This window comes from Phaethon lepturus, unplaced genomic scaffold, assembly GCF_000687285.1.
Source record: "Phaethon lepturus isolate BGI_N335 unplaced genomic scaffold, ASM68728v1 scaffold6423, whole genome shotgun sequence".
In the NCBI taxonomy this organism is placed as follows: Eukaryota; Metazoa; Chordata; class Aves; order Phaethontiformes; family Phaethontidae; genus Phaethon; species Phaethon lepturus.
The window spans coordinates 36,494-55,158 of record NW_010526903.1 but is presented as its reverse complement, the minus strand read 5'-3'; the positions used below and the strand labels follow the sequence as shown (position 1 = coordinate 55,158).

At 35.6% G+C, this 18,665-nt stretch overlaps 1 protein-coding gene across 1 annotated transcript in view; it reads left to right on the top strand.

The window, feature by feature from the left end:
- Positions 1 to 18,665, top strand: part of LOC104617788 (isoprenoid synthase domain-containing protein-like) — a 69,522-nt gene that overhangs the window by 20,550 nt on the left and 30,307 nt on the right. Inside the window, exon 6 of the mRNA XM_010283204.1 lies at positions 1,448 to 1,576. Within this exon, the coding sequence (XP_010281506.1) occupies positions 1,448 to 1,576 (129 nt within the window). The remainder of the gene's footprint in view (positions 1 to 1,447; positions 1,577 to 18,665) is intronic.

Here is an 18,665-nt window from a genome sequence, read left to right as displayed (position 1 = left end):
ACCAGTATTCTCCAACTCTGCTATAACCAAAAGAATCATATTCTTAAACTGACATTACTTTTCTGAGTAATACATGTTTGCATTTGTAGATGCTATGAATGGGTATAATTTTTATTTTGTTATTATTACTTTGGGTTAGAAAGAAAGGAATGCTAATACTTCAGCTCTGTAGTTGCCATTATTTGCATTTCAGTATAAAAGTAACTTTGAGAAAAATCTCTTCAAAGCTGTGAAACACGTTAATAGTAAGTAGGTGTTAGGCAGTGTTCTATCAAAATAATAGTTTTTTTAATCTCTTGTAAATAGCTGTAAATGAGCAGTGCTTAGCCTTGTTTTGGGTAAAAAAATAACAGAATAATGAGTGTTTTGAAAATTAATCTCTGCCTGTGTAGTAGAAGACAATAGCTTTGCTCCTGGTGAATATGCACTTAGACAGTAAACAGCTTTTTAAAATGTGTTGCAAGGGAAAATTAGTAAGAAGCTATTATCTGTCAGGATAAATTGAACGTAAGATACAATGGGAACTTGAAATAATTTTCCCAAGCGCAGATCTCTGAGGCTACCTCTATGCTGCTACCTCTCTGTAGTACTTACAGATAAGTTTTATATTGGAGTAATTCATCCAGAAAAATATTTTCTCTTTCTTTTAAGGGGAAAGGTATTTCTGCTATTAATAGATGCTGAAACTTTCTACGTACCAATCATCATCCTTAATTTTGATTTCTACAGTTAATGGAAATTTTGTGAAGTAAACCGATTAAACTGTGGAAGACATAAGCCTTGGGAAAGGATTGAGCTGGTTGATACCTCCCTGGAGATACCAGTTCAGGTCCTGTAAGACCCACCATGTTTGTGCAGCATCCCTGCTGGATGAGAGACGTGCCTTTCCCTGCCCAGGAGCTCAGGATAGTCATATCCCTACCTTCTTTTGAAGTTGTTCCTGCTTTTTAAACTTAAAGTGTTATCTTGAAATTAATCCAATTTAGGCAACTAATATACTATGCTGAAAAGCTAGTAAATTCAAAATAAATCTTTAAAGAATGCAGTTCCATTTTGCAAGCATTTAAGATACTTAAGAAAAACATCTGAGTTTCTCTAGTATCCCGAGAGTAAAAAAAAAAAAAATTTGTGAAAGTTAGAGCTTAGAAAATAATGTTTTTTTGTTTTCTGATTTAATGAAATATTTTTAATATGCAGTAAGAACATTTTGTTCTGATGTATTGTGGTGTATTGGTTTCACTGTGCTTTGAAAAGAAATAATGTTCATGTCACTAAATATAGTGGAATTCAATAGTAATAGAAGCTAACTAAGAAAAAACTTTGTTAGCCTGTATTTTTAGATGTGCTTAACACATAAAAATGAGGTACTAAAAACTGTCAGTCTAAAATAACAAATAATGGAAGAAGTGGAATTTTGTTTTGTTTTTTCTTATTTGTTCCTTCGCAGGTGCACTTGGATATTTCAGAAAATATTTCTTTCAGCATTCTGATGGAAGAACTAACTAGGATCAAAAAATTTGCAAGGGAAGTGAAAAAGAAAAATATTTTGGTGTATAGTCTCCTTATCCAATATAAGGTATGTAATTCTTTTTCTATGTGCAAGTTATCTTCTTTTGTGATTTATATGATTAATGACAGAATCCTCATTTAAAACAAAATCAAAGAGAAATAAATATGACTTGAAAAAGATTTTTGGGGGAAGGGTCTTGTCTGTTCTTGTTCAAAATTCAGAAGAGCCTGTAGTTATAGGCAAAAATGTAAGCATTTTGATTAGAGAGGAAGAAATGGTAAACATTTTTTAGAAGCACATGAAAATGTCAGGGCCCTTTTTATTTTTGCTTTTCTGCTTTGAAACTTGCTTTTTGCAGCATTAAGAAAGTGAAAAATAGTAAAGGTATTGATATGTAATAGTAAAGGTATGATCAGCAGTTCTGCAGAATTTTACATTCCTCATCAAAACAGTATGTGGTATTCAGATGCCAGAAAGGGCATGGCATGTAGGTGTTGAAACAGTGTCCATGTCTGCAATAGCAGCAAATTGCCTCAGCTGGAGGCAAAAAGGGTTAGCAACTCCAGCATCCTTTGTACTCACAAAAGCTATTTAAAAGAAACTGTTTTGCCTGGGAAACATGTTCTGCCAACCAGAAAAGTGGGCTGCCTTGCCTCCAGTCCAGATACAGTCTTTGCAGCTTCTTAACTTAGTCAACAGTGAAAGAAGAAGTAAGTTAGATATTCAGTGGAAATTTTAATAAAGAAGAACAAATGTAATCTCAACTGATTATTTTTTTTAGGTTGAGTTAGGTGTTTGTACTTATATATGATTGATTAAACATGGCTCTAGTTATATATCTTTTTCTGGAATACCAAAGTGTTGATTTTTCCCTCCAAATTCTGTGGCTTTATCAAGAGCTATGAGTATCAACATCTAAACAGTTTATGCCAACAGAATATGAATAATGCTAGTACATTACGTTGTTTGTCTCTTGTTCATACAATGTACAAGAGCATACAACCGTTTTCAGTCTTCTTTCCAGTACTATCAAACACCATTTTTTCCAGGGTGTTGAAATGTAGCTCTAAGAGGCACCTCACCATGATAAAAAGTAACATTGCAAATACTGCTTTAGTGTAAGTTTTTTCCTTTTAAACTTCGGGTGTATATACAATTTCATATGCAAATGGATCAAATATACATCTGTGGATAACAACAGTAAAGCTGACTAGAAAAAGGGAAAATCTTTTCTAATCTTCAGTGGATTTTTATGACCATGGCACCAAAACATTTTATCAATAAGAGGCACGTATAACAATGCTATAAGGGCTGAATGGAAATTCTTGATCCTTGTTGGTAAGAGAACTGGAGCAGAATGCTGCATCCATTTTTAGAAAATAAAAAAATAGAATTATTATGTAAGATCGCTGTGGGCAGAGTCGTCATTGATTAGCATGGAAAAAGTATTATATAGAGTAAAATAGTTTGCAAAGTAAGTAAACTACTTCTAGTGACCTTTTTTTAAAATGACTTTAAAACATGTCCTGCTCACAAAGACGGGGGTATAGTCCTGAGTTCCTGCTTGTCAGTGTTTTGTTAGATGGCTAACAAATAGGTTATACATATCATGTGTATATGTGTGATATATGTATCAAGTCTTCTTTTGGCTGCAGTTCTACAAAGAACACCTGTTTCGAGGTGAAGACCTATGGAAAGACTTGACATATGAGTCCAGAAATGACGTAACCAAAGCTTTATTGCTGGTCTGCGGGAGAGTGGCTGGCACACTGTGAATAAAAGCAATTTGTTAAGAGAAAACACATCTTTAAAACAGTTTTGGTTTTTGTTGTTTTTTTTTTTTAATTCCAGAGCATGATTTGAGAGTCACCAAGGTATTTTACTTTTAGTACAACCCATTAGTTAATAGGTGAGTCCATAGCTGAATTCCATGCTTGAGGATGGAAAGGTGAATTTCATACAGGCATGATGGGGGGTCCGGAGGAAGTGGAAACCCAAAAAGCACCTGCTACTGTAATGCAGGATACTCAGCCTATTGTCACAATGACTTCTGTCAGTGTCCGCTTTCCAGGAGTCTCTGAAAACTACAGTTTCTTTCAGGAAAAGAGTCATGACATGTTACTTCACAGAGCTTTCCTCTAGCTGACAGGTTTATATTATCGATACCAGACATGCATTGTTGACACACACATTTGCTAATTCAAAAACAGGTATAAAATGTAATGGATGAGGAGTTTATTGAGACACATGACCATGGTAATACTGGCGTGAAATTATTTTACATTTAGAAGGGTTATATAATGAAGTGGGTGTCATGATATAAAAGAATATGGGGGCACTCTTTAAGATTCTGCATTACAAAAGTAAAGTTGTTGAGATAAATATTTTTTGAGATATATAATTGGTTTTTATGTTTTGGAAATGGAAGTGAAAAGCTTTTGGAACCTAGGAGGACATTTTTGGCAGTATTGGAGGAGATGTGGAGCCCTAAAGAAAAGTCTAAGTCTTCCTTTTCATTTTTTAAATGCAGTGTTTATTTGGTGTTTAGAAGAAGATACCAAGTGTTTCTATGAATATTTGATACTCCAAGAAGCTAATCAGGAAGATTAAAGGAAAAGGCTTTATAATGTGCTTTATAAATGACCTACTTTGTACCTTCCATTTGCTCGAAATGTGTGCAATGTTCACAGCTTGTACACAAATAGTTATTTCTCTCATAAACATCGTGCATGGAATACCAAATTGCTGATATTGATACAAAGATTGTATCCACTTCATAACAGCTGTAGTTTGTGTCCTGAAAATATTGTTGATTTAAATTTCTCTTATGAACATATTTTTAAAGACAGTTCTTTTCTAAAACAGTTCTGCTATGTTAGAAATGGTTTATGTACTCAAAACACAGAGAGGAAAAGAGTATTCAGTAAATTCCAGAGTCTGAACTTGTGGAGTTAGCTTTTGAGGGTTTTTCAGATGAGTTGAAGGAAATAGCTGAGTAGCAAGGTAAATTAAAAATAGGGAGAAAAATCCAGTTTTTATGGAAGATATAACCAGCATATGTTGATGCCCATGTTAGTAAAATTCCAACCTTTTTGATTTAATGATTGCTTTACCTTGACAATAGCAATGCCTTGTATGTTATTACTATATATCAGAATAAGATTTTTTTTTAATAGTAATTAGTCTAGTAGGTTGTAATGCAGAACAGCCAATTCTGAATATTAGGAGGAAAATCTGTAAAAAGGTGCCAAGTTATTGTTAAATAAACAAATTTTAATTAAAAGGGGTGTTAAGAATTGCTAAGAAACCAAAGAATACAAAAGGTCATGTCAAGATACGCATTCATGCAGGATTGGAAATACAGTAATCTTAAAAGATTGGTTTATGTCATTCAAATGACAAGATTTGGGAGGGAACTTCAGCTGTATGTGGTGGTTACTTTTTGATCTGAGTTCTGAGCAATGGAATAATACTGAACTTGGGCGTTGATCTCACAAACACATGCATTATTGTCTTTGAACATATCCTAGGTAATTAATGGGTTTAATCTTAAATATGACAATCATGTTTTTAAAATTTTTTCCCCTATTTCTCCCTTTTAAAATACTAATGTCTTATGATGGAATTACAAAAAATATTCAACATACATAGAAGAAAATATAAGCAGCATTTCCTAATATGGGAGTGCAAATTTAGAAACTTGTAAAAGTTGCAGTAATATAATCTTGGTCTAGAAATTCTAGTAATAACTTCGTTACTTTTCACAGGGAATAAAAAGGCACAATTATCATGCAAAATAAAGCATGCATGGATGGACATAGGAAGCCACAGAAAGCTTTAAAATATGAAAGTAATACTAATATATCTTGGTTATAGAAATATCTTAATTTTAAATAATCCTACTTCAGAGAGGCACTGACAGAATGCCGGATCAGAACAGCAAATATGTGCTGAGGCTTGCCTGGGGTAAAGGTGGCCCCAAATATTTATGCCTCTCAAACTGCTATTTGATTAAGATAAAGGAACTATTAAATGACAGCCAGAAAAATCACAGCCCATAGACTAAAAAGAGACAAATGATGCAGTAGAATAATTGTTATGAAGCTGCTTGAAACTAAAAGGAAACTGAAATGTGGGTGATTTCTTATGCAAACATACTGGACATTTATTGTAGTCTTTAAGACTTTTTGAACACAAGAGGCCTATCTACAGTGTGCTTGATGGCTCAAGAAAGAGTGCTAAATGTGTTTTCTGTCTGACTTGGTAAACCAAAAAGATAAATGTTTACAGTTCCTTTTTCATAAAGATCCCTTAAAAATAGTATTATGTGCAGACATTATGGTAGTGATTCTCAAAATAGGGATCACAACCCCAAATGGGATCATCCAAGTAGAAAATCAGAATGTGGTTTGGCAACCAGTAGTGAGTTAATGAGCCTGAAGGACAAATGAAGTAAAATCACAAACTAGAAGTTTGATAACTTGTTGAAAACAAATGAGCCATGCCCTACATAACCCCTGCATGCTTCCTAATTCGTTTAATAATCAACATAGAATTGGTCAAATGATTGCAATCTGATCAGAATGATTGAGATGCTGGTTGGAGACCTCTGTCTTCTCAAGGTGACACTTTTTTTTTAATTCAGGTGCAATGACATAACAGATTGATTTATAGAATAAAATCTGGAATAATAATAGATAATAATATAATATAATAAATAGAATCTGGAAACCTACATCTATTCATAGAAGTCATTATGTTTAGTATTTTCAAGAGCCAGAAACTGAATTTTTAAGTAGCATAATCTTGCAGACTATTCACTCTTTCATCAGGGAAAATTGGTCAAATGAGTGATGAGCCAGAGTGATCTTGCTTGTACAGAGTGTGGGACAGAGAGGGAAACCAAATCCAGTTTGAAACTTTCTATGTGAGTAACCTCATAGAAATCAGCATCTGTAAGCTTATTAATACAAAGGCCTAGCAAGTCATTCACCAGTAAAACCAGAGATTGATATTTATGGAGGCTGGACACTATCTCATCTTTAATTATTAGTACTGTCTGTGATCAGTCATGACTGCATGTTTTGCAATAGGTAGAACTGACATGATGAAAAAGGCTTACAAACACTGACTTCTACAATAAAACTACAAGTAACTCTTGATGGAATGTTCAGTGAATAAAATGTACAAAACGAGGCTCTATTGATACTCAAGAAATCAAACATAAAACTATCATTTTCCCTTGGGAATGGCTCACACAAAAATAGCAAGATCGCTCATAAAGGACAATTCTGAATGGGCCATATAGCCTTTTAATGCCCGCAAAAGATGGTAGTGTAATCTATGGAATAAAATGTTTATAGGTGATATTTTGCATATATCAATTTGCAAATCTTCAGTATTTTCAGTAATATTTAGCTTATCGTCATATTTGAATATTGCAGTTGGGTGGAGATTATTTGAAGCAGATTCATTTGCTATGGTGAAAAAGATTATACTTTCATGGAGAAGAATCATTGTGCTCCATGAGTGTTTTCACACATACGAACAGTTGCAGATAACTTTCTGACCTTGATAGTTTTCTCTTTAATTTTGTTTGGAAATCTCCAACAGCTCATCATACATTCATATATGCTGTGTGAATGTGTGGACATCTTAACAGGCTTTGTTCAAAAAGTGTATGATGAAAAACATTGGTCCATCTGGTTGATTTGATCATCAGAATTCCTTGTCTGTGAGACTTGCTCACATGAAAGCACGTTTACAGGAACTTCTGAAAATAGCACAGTTTTTAAATATAGATTTAGTCATACTATTTGTAACAACTGCCTGTTAGCACAACATATTTCTATAATTTTTACATGTTAGTATCAAAATTGTTGGAGAGTTCTCTTAGGGTTTCTGTCAGTGAAATACTTATATTACTTAACTACAGAAAATCAATTCTAAATTTAATCTTTGAAAGGCAGAAAGCTGAGTAGTTCCAAAGAAATACTTCTAGGTGTGAATATTTTTTTATGCTATGTAATATATACATAAATAATAAACCAGCTAGGTGGCTTTTTATTTTGAACTGAAATATGTATTACCAGCCTTCTGCATCTGTTTTGTACCATTCAAAGCATGTCAAGAAATTAAAAAAGGTCATGTCTCTGGAACATTAGTCAACTAAGAAATATATTAATTCCAAGTTTACCGAAATATTCATTAAACTTTGGGCTTTGAGTCAGGAAAGGTCATAAACGTTTGAGTGTTAAATTATTTAACACAAGACCTGGAAATCTCACTTTTTCTTGAAATGTTGTGGTGCATACCATTGCAGGAAGCACAGCTGCTTGCCTGTACTGCTGCTGATTGTAGTAGATAGCCTGAAGCCTGGTAAACAAATTGCGATTGTTAGTCTTTTTTTTAAGAGTTTTAGTGTGTCTACTTTGAATGCATGCATATGTGCTCTTATATTTTCTTGCTCATTTTCTGTCACTGTCTTTCTCTGTTGTTCTCTTTCCCTTGCCTTTCCTTGTTTACCCTCAAGTCTTCCTCCTCTCCTAGCCAAAACACGTAATAAATTAGTGTCTTTATTACAACTGTGCAACTTTAGTAAATGCACTCAAATGAAGCATTTCCACAAACTAACTTTGCACTGCAGTACCAAATTCCCAGTCTGAGGGAGATGAGCTTTTTAGAAAAATAATTGGTAACCTTTTGGGTTTCCATTAAATAACTGTATAGGTTTTTATCAGAGAAATGTTGGAAAGTTGCTCAATTTGTCTCTGCTATTATAACTTCTAGGAGTTTAATAAGCTGCACAGAAAATGATGAGATTCATGTTTTATGCCTTTTACACATGACCTTTTTGGGCTTATTTCAGCTATTGAGCTTATAATTGGAGAAATCAGAGTTCTCCCATCACTTCGTCAGCCAAAATGATTAAGGCATGTAGACTTATCTTAAAATAAAATGGCCTTTAAACTTCCTTGCTTTTATAGCCTATTTCAGTTATTCTGGCAATCTTAGTCAATAAAGGTTGCCAGTTGTTTCTTTTGTGGATATTTTAATTGTATAAAATGTATTACTCTAAAAATAGCTTAATAATATGGAGTGGGATTTTGGGGAATAAGAGGATTCAAACAGTGAAATGACAAGCTTTCTAAGAGGAAAGGAACATATGTAATATACAATATAGCAACTTAGAGAAGTGTTATATGTATTAGTAATGCTAGATACTTTAATAAGATAGGAAATAAACATTGAATTGGAACCATTTGCAAAAACAAATACTGTAAGCATCAAATCTGTGTGTCATCTTCAAATCTGTTAGTATGAGTTATTCTGACTTTTTTTCCCCACCTTATGAAAGCTTTGATGTTGACCTGCTGTCTTTTCGTGGAAGCATATAAACACTTAAGATAAAAGGATTTTGACACAAAATTTCATTTGCAAGCAAAAAAACCACTTTTAACTTCTTCTGTCCATTGCTAGCTTGCCTAACAGAAACCTGTGAAGTCCGCTGTATCTGTGGACAGTTGCACTTTTGAATTGTTAGTGCTGTAATTCTCGGCTTAAAGCAATGCTTTACTAAGATGGACATCAAAAATTAGTCTTCTCGCCTCGCTTCCACGCTATGCCCCAAAGGCATCATTTAGCAGGTAACCAAAATACACACCTATAGTGTAGTGTATATCTGGTTTTTCTGGCTTAGTTCTGAATACATGAAACAACAATAAAAAAGAAGCTTACTAAAATTATGTGTGCTTAAGAGGCATTTAGAAAATGTTACCAGCTTGCTGTTCTGTTAGTTACCTAATGATCTTTTGTATTTTGGATGTACTTTTTTAGTGAAAAATATGGCTGAAATTTTGCACATAACTTTTTCAAGTTTCAATGCGACATTTAGTTTTATAGCTGAAGTATTAAACAACTCAAAATAGGAGTTCATAGAGTCAGTTTACTGGTAATATAGATATTGATCAGTATTTTACTGTAGAGTCGTCTTCTCTGAAAGATGTGTTCTCTGTTGCCTTACAGGTTTTATATTTAATCATATGGCAAAGATATGTAACATTACTGTGGAATTTATGATTTCTACAGGCAAAGACCAGTAATTTCTGCTCCATTAATTTACTTTTATCCAATAATAAAGCTATCGTTGTGCCTTAATATTTTTTTACTGTGCTGTGCAACTTCCCTCTTCAACCATATAACTTCTTCAGTTTATAGCACGTTTTCATCACTGTATTTGACCAGGAAAACTTATGAAGCCATTTTAACACAAGAAGAAATCCCCATCAAACTGTACGTTGTTAGTAACTAAAACCATTGTGTGGCTTTTGCTGCAGTCCTCAAGGTATGGTAGCTCCTAAAATGTGTGCCATCAAATCTATATTGGGAGTATTAATTTCTACTTTCACCCTCTCCCACTCTTTACAAGGAGTAATCCAGCCCCCAGGCTGACTTTGGGGGGATTTCTTTACAAGGGTTGGAAGCAGAGCTTGAGGTTTCTATATGGATTTGAGATACTAAGCCCCAAATCTTATTTGTTGCTTATATCAGATTGTTCATATGAAAGTCATCCATTAGGGAACATACCCAGTGCTGAAATATATAAAAATAATATGTGATATTACACTTTATGGCAAAAGCCCTATAATGTCAAGAATGAAAAATGCCCTTTACTCCCCAGCCTGTGCATAGCCTTCGGGTCCCAATGAACTTTTAAAAATTATTTTGGAACATAGAAATAAAACATAACAGACATTTTGGATTGAAAATATCAGACAATCAATAACTTCTGTAGTTTATTTAAAATAAAGATAATTACCTCAGCATAACTGATAGAACAATAGGAAATTATAAACCTGCTTTTGCTACTCTAGGTGTTTCCCACTATGTATTTTCTGTTGTCTTCTAATGAAACTGCTTCTCATTTTGATTCTGGGTTTTGAGATGTGAATTAATCCAGCCCCCATCTACTTTCTTTTGTTATACGAGAGCTGTGTTTCTTGACTGCAGTATATTTTCTTCTTTGAATGAAAGATGATGCATCCTTACGTAGTAGGATGAATGAGAACTTTCCTTTTCACACATTATTATTTCTGCAGCTAAGTAAGAATGCTTCTTTTAATACAACTAACAATACTCATATGATCTTTGTTACATTAAAAAATGCGGCTAAAAATTGCTAAAGCTATAGCATTAAGAAAACAGAACTGGAACAGAGTGTCTGACACTGACTTGAGTCCCCTGCTTCCTAATCTTGCATTCTTTTCATTTTCAAGCAATTGACTTTCATCAGTCAAGTCCTCTTCGAAAATGAGTTAGGTTTTTCTGCATCCCTCATTCTTACTGGAAGACCAGTTGTGTGTTATCTCTTTCTTCATCCACAGTATAGTCATATGCTTCTCAGACTTATTTTTATAGAGTAAAGAATTCAAACTTTTCCTTCCTCCCTTTGTGTGATAGCCTGTCTATCCTAGTAGCTCCTTTGTGCACTTGAACCTTTTTGAGATTTGTACAACTATGTCATGTACCCGTCTCATCTGGAAGTACCTATCCTGATACATCCCAGGTTTGGATTTCTTTGCTGGCTTGGGCTTTATTATGCCACAATATATTACCATCAAAGATGACCATAATGGATCAGATCAGAATTTTGTCTAGACCATTATCTTGTGTCCAACAGTAGCTGTAAGGAAATGTCTAGGAGAGAATCAGGTCAGGGCAAGTATATATGACACCCCTATTTTATTTAAGTTTATTGTTAACGTGTTTCCTGAGCCAGAGCTGTTTTCTATGGAAGTATTAGCCTGTAATAGATTTCTGTTCCATGCTCTTGCCGAGTCCCCTGAGGTGTATGTAAACTTTCAGTATCCACTGTGTCCCTTAAAGAACAACTGCATAGACTGGAAAACAAAGAGAGAGAGATGGTTCTTCACAAAATAGTGTCCTAATCACAAGGTCTTGCTTCTGAGTAATAATGGTCTACTGAGATCCCATCATTTAAAATGTGAATTATTTCATATTCATTATACATGCATTATTTTATATTCATGTATATTAAATTGCATTTATCATTTTATTGCCTAGTTACTCAGTTTATAATGGTCTTTCTGCATTTTTTTCTGTCAGCCCTACCCTAATGAACTTTGTGTCATAAGCAAACTCATATTATTGCTTACTCATTTTTCCAGTTCATTTATGAATGTGTTTAACAAGGTAGATCCTACACCTGATCCCACGTGAAGTATGCAGGTTCTGCTCTGAGAATGGATCATTTACCCCTACCCTCTCCGCTCTGTCTTTTGGGCAAGTATTTATCCATGTCAAGACTTCTTCCGTTTTAGGTCGTGGCACCTTAGTTTTCTTAAGAACCTTTGGTGAGGAATTTTCTTGAAAGTCTTGGAAATCCCAGTCAATTCAATCAACTGTCACCCACTCCTTTGAAGAAATCCAGTGAGATTGCAAAGTAAAACTTCAAAAGAAAGACATGTTGACTCTACCATCATCTGTAACTTACTGTCCCCTCTTCCTCTCTGGTATTTCAGTTTTTGTTAAATTGCCTGGTACAGGCTTAAGGATTTCTATCCTGTGGTTCTCTGTATCTTTCCATATTTTTTTTTGTTTTAAATTGGCAATTACTACCACCCAGTCATGCCTACTAGGGCAGTTTTTGAACTAGGGATTATGCACCACTGTTTGGAGTTGAGCTTCAGAACTGTTGCTTGAATGCCATATAGTCGTGAGGATTTGTAACATTCCTCTCTTTAATTTCTTCCATACCTCTTCTACAGTTAACTGCAATTTTACAGGTTTTTTGGCTGTTAACAAAGAGGGGATCCAGCATGTGAACTTCCCCACACCGATTCAGAGAATTAATTTAGTTTCCCTTCAATAGCTGTGTCTTTCCTGAGTGCTCACTGTACACATTGATGTAGTTGGCCCTACAGACTCTCTGGCAGACTTCCTGCTTCTGATGTTTATGAGGAAAGATTTATGATTGCCTTTGATTCTTTTTTGCTAGTTGTTCCTCAAAATATTTTTTTTTTTTGTTTTTCTTACTGTGTTTTTATATTTACTATGCCAAAATTTATTATTTTCTCTAGTTTTTCTATCTGGGCATGTCTCCACATTTTTGAAGGATGCCTTCTTGTTCGTACAGCCTCCCTTATCCTGCTCTTCAACGATACTGCCCTCTTTCTGCCCTTACTTGAGCCTTCCCTCCAGGCTCCCCAGGCAGCATCCACTGGCTTTGTGCTTTCAATATGGTCACCCTTAGAAGCTTCCATGTTTCCTGTGAGGATTTAATTCTCTTAGCTGCTCATTTACCTTCTCTTTAACAAGTTTCCATCAATTTTTCATTATGTAGTTTTTATCTCTGTCCCTTTGTCATTTTATATTCCATATATGTAATCCAGGTTCTTTTCCTTAGCTTTAATCCATTCTGTGATGGGTCTGTATTCTAAATTCAAAATATAATACAAAACATTGTTTCATCTTGTGTTGGTTTGATTTCCTTACTCTCTCTTCCCCACCCCCTCATCTGCAATTTGTTCTGTCTTCTGTTTTCTCCCTTAGTCTGTGATGTTGCCCTCCTCTTTCTTGGCTTTTGATCCTGACTCAGAAGCCAGGATCTTCACTCTTTTTGTAGGTCTAGCTGCATGACCTGATTCTTGTTGCAAGATTTCTTAATATTTTGACCTGTTTCTTTTCTGTTTACTGAGACAGGAAACCTATCCTTCAGTTCAGTTTCTCTCCGTTATCTTTTTTTTTTCTGCTTTGTCTGTTTGGATTTGCTATTCAGGAGATGTTTGCAAATTTTGTCTTTTCTGGACAGGCTTTTTTCCTGCTTTCTTCAGCTATGACCTCATGTCCTAGCTAAATCTTGCCTACCGAGGCTTCTAGCACAACATATTTCATGCATACTAACAATCTTTCAGGTTCAGTGTGTGATTCTTTTTACTATGTGAGCATTGTTTTCATTTCCTGCATCTCTCTGTCTTTATAGAGAAACAATGAAGGAACATTCTCATGCAAGCTCCCCTGATGTCTCTGAACACCTCCTAGCATGCTCTCATGCCCTTGTCAGCCATGGTTTCTCATCTAGCTGTTTGTCTCATGTTATCTGTCCAGTTACTGCATTCAAAGGTGCAAATACACCCTTTCTCCTTCAACGTTCCTTACCTGCTTTCACACCAAGCAGCTCACAGACCTTGCTGCAAGCAGCCTCTAAACCAACCAACCACCAAGCAAGAGACAAGTAAGCAATTCACTTGCAGCCAGTAAATACATATCATTTTTCTTCACCGAGGATAAGGCCAGAACAATCTCTGAGTGCATTCTGCAGCTTGCTTCTGGTTGCTGAGAGCTATTTACTTTTTAACATTTAGAGATAACAGGAGCAAATCTTGTGGCAACTTCATCTCACTAATGTTAAGTCTCTAAACATTTCTGCTGGCTTTCATCTAAATATCTTTTGGAACATCTGGGTATGAAGATATATTCATATCTCAAGACAGTGTGAGATGCGTAGTGTTTGAAGTTAGACTAAACCATATTGTGAAAAGTCTCTTAAGATATGGAAATGCATGAATTTAGAATTAGTAGAGGTAGAAGAAGGTATTTTTTTATTTTATTAAAAAAAAATACTGTCATTCAGAGTAAGACATGTAGATCATAAGAGACCTCCATGGGTAGTGATTTTCATCTGAATTTTGTTGTGAAGTAATTTCTGAAAGTTGTTTTCCTATCGTATGCTTGGATTAAAAAAAGGTGGAAAATGTTACCATGCTAGGATTTCCAGCATTTGCAGTCTGAACTAATTATATTTTATTTTAAAACATTCTTTGAGCTGTTGTTTTCCTAAGCCAATTTTTATTCATCATCCTAAATAATATTTTAACTATAATCCGAGCCTTACAGTGTAATTTCCCACCAGCGCAGAAAAGTAATACTTTCTATTGAGAGGCAGAGCCCATTACTTCACAATGTGCTTAAATAAATCTGCTTGATTTATAACTGTTTTGATCTCTGAAGTTTCCACCAAGCAGAATCTTTTAAAAAATGGGATTGTTTACATTTGAGTTTGATTCAACCTGTGTGGTACTGGCAGCAGCATGAATGCTCATTTTTGGCAGAACCTCTGCCTTCAACTTTTTCCCTGACTCAGTTTTTCCATTCTTATGCAGATACGCACTCAAATATGTCTCACTTGTGTATTTAATTCCAGTGTTCTGTGCTTAAATTTATCAGACCAGGTGTTGAATTTTGTAGGCAGAATTTTTAGCAAAACATCTGAGAGACAGAGGTAATGTATGATCTCTACTTAAACGACAGCAGTAAAATGAAGTATGCTTTGTAAGCCTGACTGCACACAAACTTTTATGTCCACTCCCTGAGCTGTGCAATTCTAGAATCTTCTTCCTGTCCTGTGAGATGTTTCATTATCCAAAATGAGGTAAAATTGGCTTCAGAGCTTTTCGTTTGACAGGATCAGCTATCGGTTCCATAGTTCAGCTTTTGATTTTTGTCCTCAAAGCATCCTCTGTGCTTGCAATGTTCAAGGCGCAAAGATTAGCGTGTGGAATTATGGAATAACTGTCATTACGAGCTCATGGAGTTTATGAACCAAAATTGTTGGTGTTGTCAAAAGGGACAGCATGTGCTTTTTCCTCTGAAGTCAAGAGTAACCTTCCTCCCTCTTTTGATTCTGCTGTTGGAGGAAGCGGGGGTGTTAGTTCCTTCTGTAAAAGGTAAACTACCTCTTCCAAGGACCACCCGGTCCGAGTCGGGGTGAAGCTCCATTTCTTGTGCTGGCTCCTGGTCATGTGCACCTTTTCCTCATTCTGTTGATAAGAAATTTTAATTAAAATATTTCCCCTCCTCTTCTACTAGATGTATATGTTACATAGTGATGTAACTTTTGGAGGTTTAAGTCCTTGTGATGTAAGGTATGGGACAACTGGGCAAAACATGATGCAGTTACCCAGACTAGACGTGAAAAGTCCTGAATTCTGTTTCTAAAAGTAGTGGCAGTACCTGAGGAGGAGTCTGTTTGGGCAGAAGAAAAACTGAAACAAATGTATTATGTTTCAGAGTTTGAATTTATTTCTTGACTTTTTGAAACCATCCATAAAATGCTCTGGATGCTTGTGTTGGACAGGAATGTATCTGTTACTATGCTTCCAGACGAGTAATTAACACACTGAAATGAATACAGCCTAAAATAATCATATTCCTGCAAAGAGATTGAAATATTGAGATTCAAATAAATGCATACTACTGCAAATAGACCTTGCTGATTTTGATTTTTCATAGTCTGTTCCATAGTGGTTGGTGTGAAGGATCTAGTTATCTTAAGATTTGAATGGAAATGGTTTCCAGTGAAAAGTTTTAATTCAGAGTGTTTTCAGATTATGTAAGTGGAGCATACTATGTTCTAGATAAAATGTTTTATGCTGAAAACATTATTTAAGCATTATGTTATCCATCAGGAAAGAAAAAATTCTTAATATTATTAGAATTCCATTAGGGAATGGGGTATCTAAGAGGGGAGATATTTTAGGATAGGAAAAGATTTTGTGATGTGTTTTCTCCCAAGCTGCTTGTTCATTTTGTTATGCTGTCCTGCAAAGGCATCTTTAGAAGAAGCTTAGTGTATCAGCCAATATTTTCACATGCACATTTTCAGGAACATAAAGATAGGTAAGGCAGATTATTAATGCTATCTGTATAATCTAGTAAATTTGTATACAGGTGTTTGATCCCACAGGAAGAGGTGAACTAAATGGAACTCTAAACAAAGCATGGTTTTAGGTCAGTTGTCACAGGAGACCCACGTAAGACTGTGGGTCACTTCTCAGATTCCACACTTCATCTCTGGCTGGGCAGGTTTGGTCTGATGACAGAAGCCATGCCATCCTCTGTGCACAAGAGTAGATGATCAGTTACAATTACTCTGGTGCTGTGATAGGTGTGCAGTCGAGAAGCTCTTTACTTTGAGTGAGCAAAGTTGAAGTTTCAGTGAAAGTAATTGCTTTTTAACTAATGGATATGCTCAGAGAGTTGCAGTGTGTAAATGGGACCTGCTTAGTTTTGAACTGAGAATAAACCTTCAGCAGCTTTAAAACTGCTTTAAAACTAACATTTCTGCAACAGGACTTAACTGCTAAATTGTTACCAAGTTTACTGGTGAAAACTTGCTTCTGAACACCAGTCTCTGCTTGGTACTAGTTATGTGCCTGATTTAAAGGAGCATTTTGTCAGTGCCTTATATGTCTGACTCAGGTGTTTTAAAGGTAGTTTGACCTTACATGTCTTACAATACAGGGTAGCGCAAGTAAATTTTAAGTCCGTTCTCATGAAGCCACACCAAATTAGTTTAAAAGTTTTATTGAAAGTGGCAGTGCTGCCTCTGTGCCCTCTACACTCTTCCTATGAAAATAATTTTAACTAGAATTTCTCTAGAAAAAATGGCATGGAGAGTTAATTTTTAATGGAATAATATAAAATGTCTTCTGCATGTCCTGTTTCTAAATCTTTTGGAGAAGAGATGAGTCTGCTTTGTTTATAAAGCCTTGAGATGTTTTGGGGTGATTTACTGCACTTTTTGGGAGCTTCTGAAGTTCCATTAAACATGTATGTTTGTATGTCAAAATTCCACTTACTAAAGTGTACTCCAAAACCAATTTTAAGTAGTTACCTGCATTTATTGAATCCTATCGATAGAAGATTTTGCTGATTAACCTACTAGTAACTCTTACTGGCGTGTCACAAAAGAGAAGGCAAATGTCACAGTACTTTTGCAAGTTTTGCGTAAATTTTACAAAAGAGAGAAAATTTGGAAAAGATAATAATTATATTTGTCTGTTGGTGCAGCCTCTAAGCTTTTTAACATTCTACTGAAAGCTTAGGTGACGTGATGTTTGAGGGTTTTTTTTCCCCGATGATTGAGAAAAGTGCATTTCACTACCTAGAATCATCCAACAAATGTTATTTATGGTTCTTTTACAGCTTCTTGAACAATTGGCGTAGTGAACTCAGATGATTTCCTCATTTTCCTTAAGTCTATCTCTCTCTGAGGGGTCAAAGTTTTTCTAGAAGATACCTTGCCACTCCACTCTTGCAGACATGAATTGGAATATTTCTGTATCAGAAATAGTGAGGCCAGCGGTAGGGAAGTGGTCATGCCCCTGTACTCGGCACTGGTGAGGCTGCAGCTTGAATCCTGTGTTCAGTTTTGGGCCCCTCACTACAAGAAGGATGTTGAGGTGCTGGAGCATGTCCAGAGAAGGGCAACGAAGCTGGTGAGGGGTCTGGAGCACAAGTCTTACGAGGAGCAGCTGAGGGAACTGGGGTTGTTTAGCCTGGAGAAGAGGAGGCTGAGGGGAGACCTTATCGCTCTCTACAACTACCTGAAAGGGGGTTGTGGCGACGAGGGTGTTGGTCTCTTCTCCCAAGTAACTAGTGATAGGATGAGGGGAAATGGTGCAAAAAGTTGCACCAGGGGAGGTTTAGATTGAATATTAGGAAAAGTTTCTTTATTGAAAGAGTGGTCAAGCTTTGGAACAGGCTGTCCAGGGAAGTTGTGGAGTCACCATCACTGGAGGTGTTCAAAAAACTTGTGGATGTGGCACTTTGGGACATGGTTTGGTGGGCGTGGTGGCGTTCAGTTGACAGTTGGACTTGATGATCTTAAAGGTCTTTCCCAAACATTATGGTTCTGTGATTCTATGGGAAAACATGGCTTTCTATCACTTGGATAAATTAATTTTCCTAAACAATGTAATCTCGTTGCTGAAATAGTTCATCCCAAGAATGAGAGTGGAGATTAAAATTCAGTGTTGTAAGAATGTAGCTGCTGAAAGTTTCTAATTAATCTAATAGAGCTTTTCATAGTCAGGTTGTATGTCAGACACAGCAATAGCGAAGGCATGCAAGTTGGTTGTTCTGTCAGCTGTAGTGATGCTTTATGATGTTGTTAACATGGCTTGTATATCTAGTGGACGAGCAGGTATGATTTCATATGCCAACAGCCCCTTGTAACTCTGTAAGAACTTGAAACTGGTCTGTTTTTAAAAGAGATGGATTTGAATGTTCAGTGCTGAACAAAATCAGTGGCTAATGTTTCTTCATCATACATAAAACATTAGAAATTAAAAAC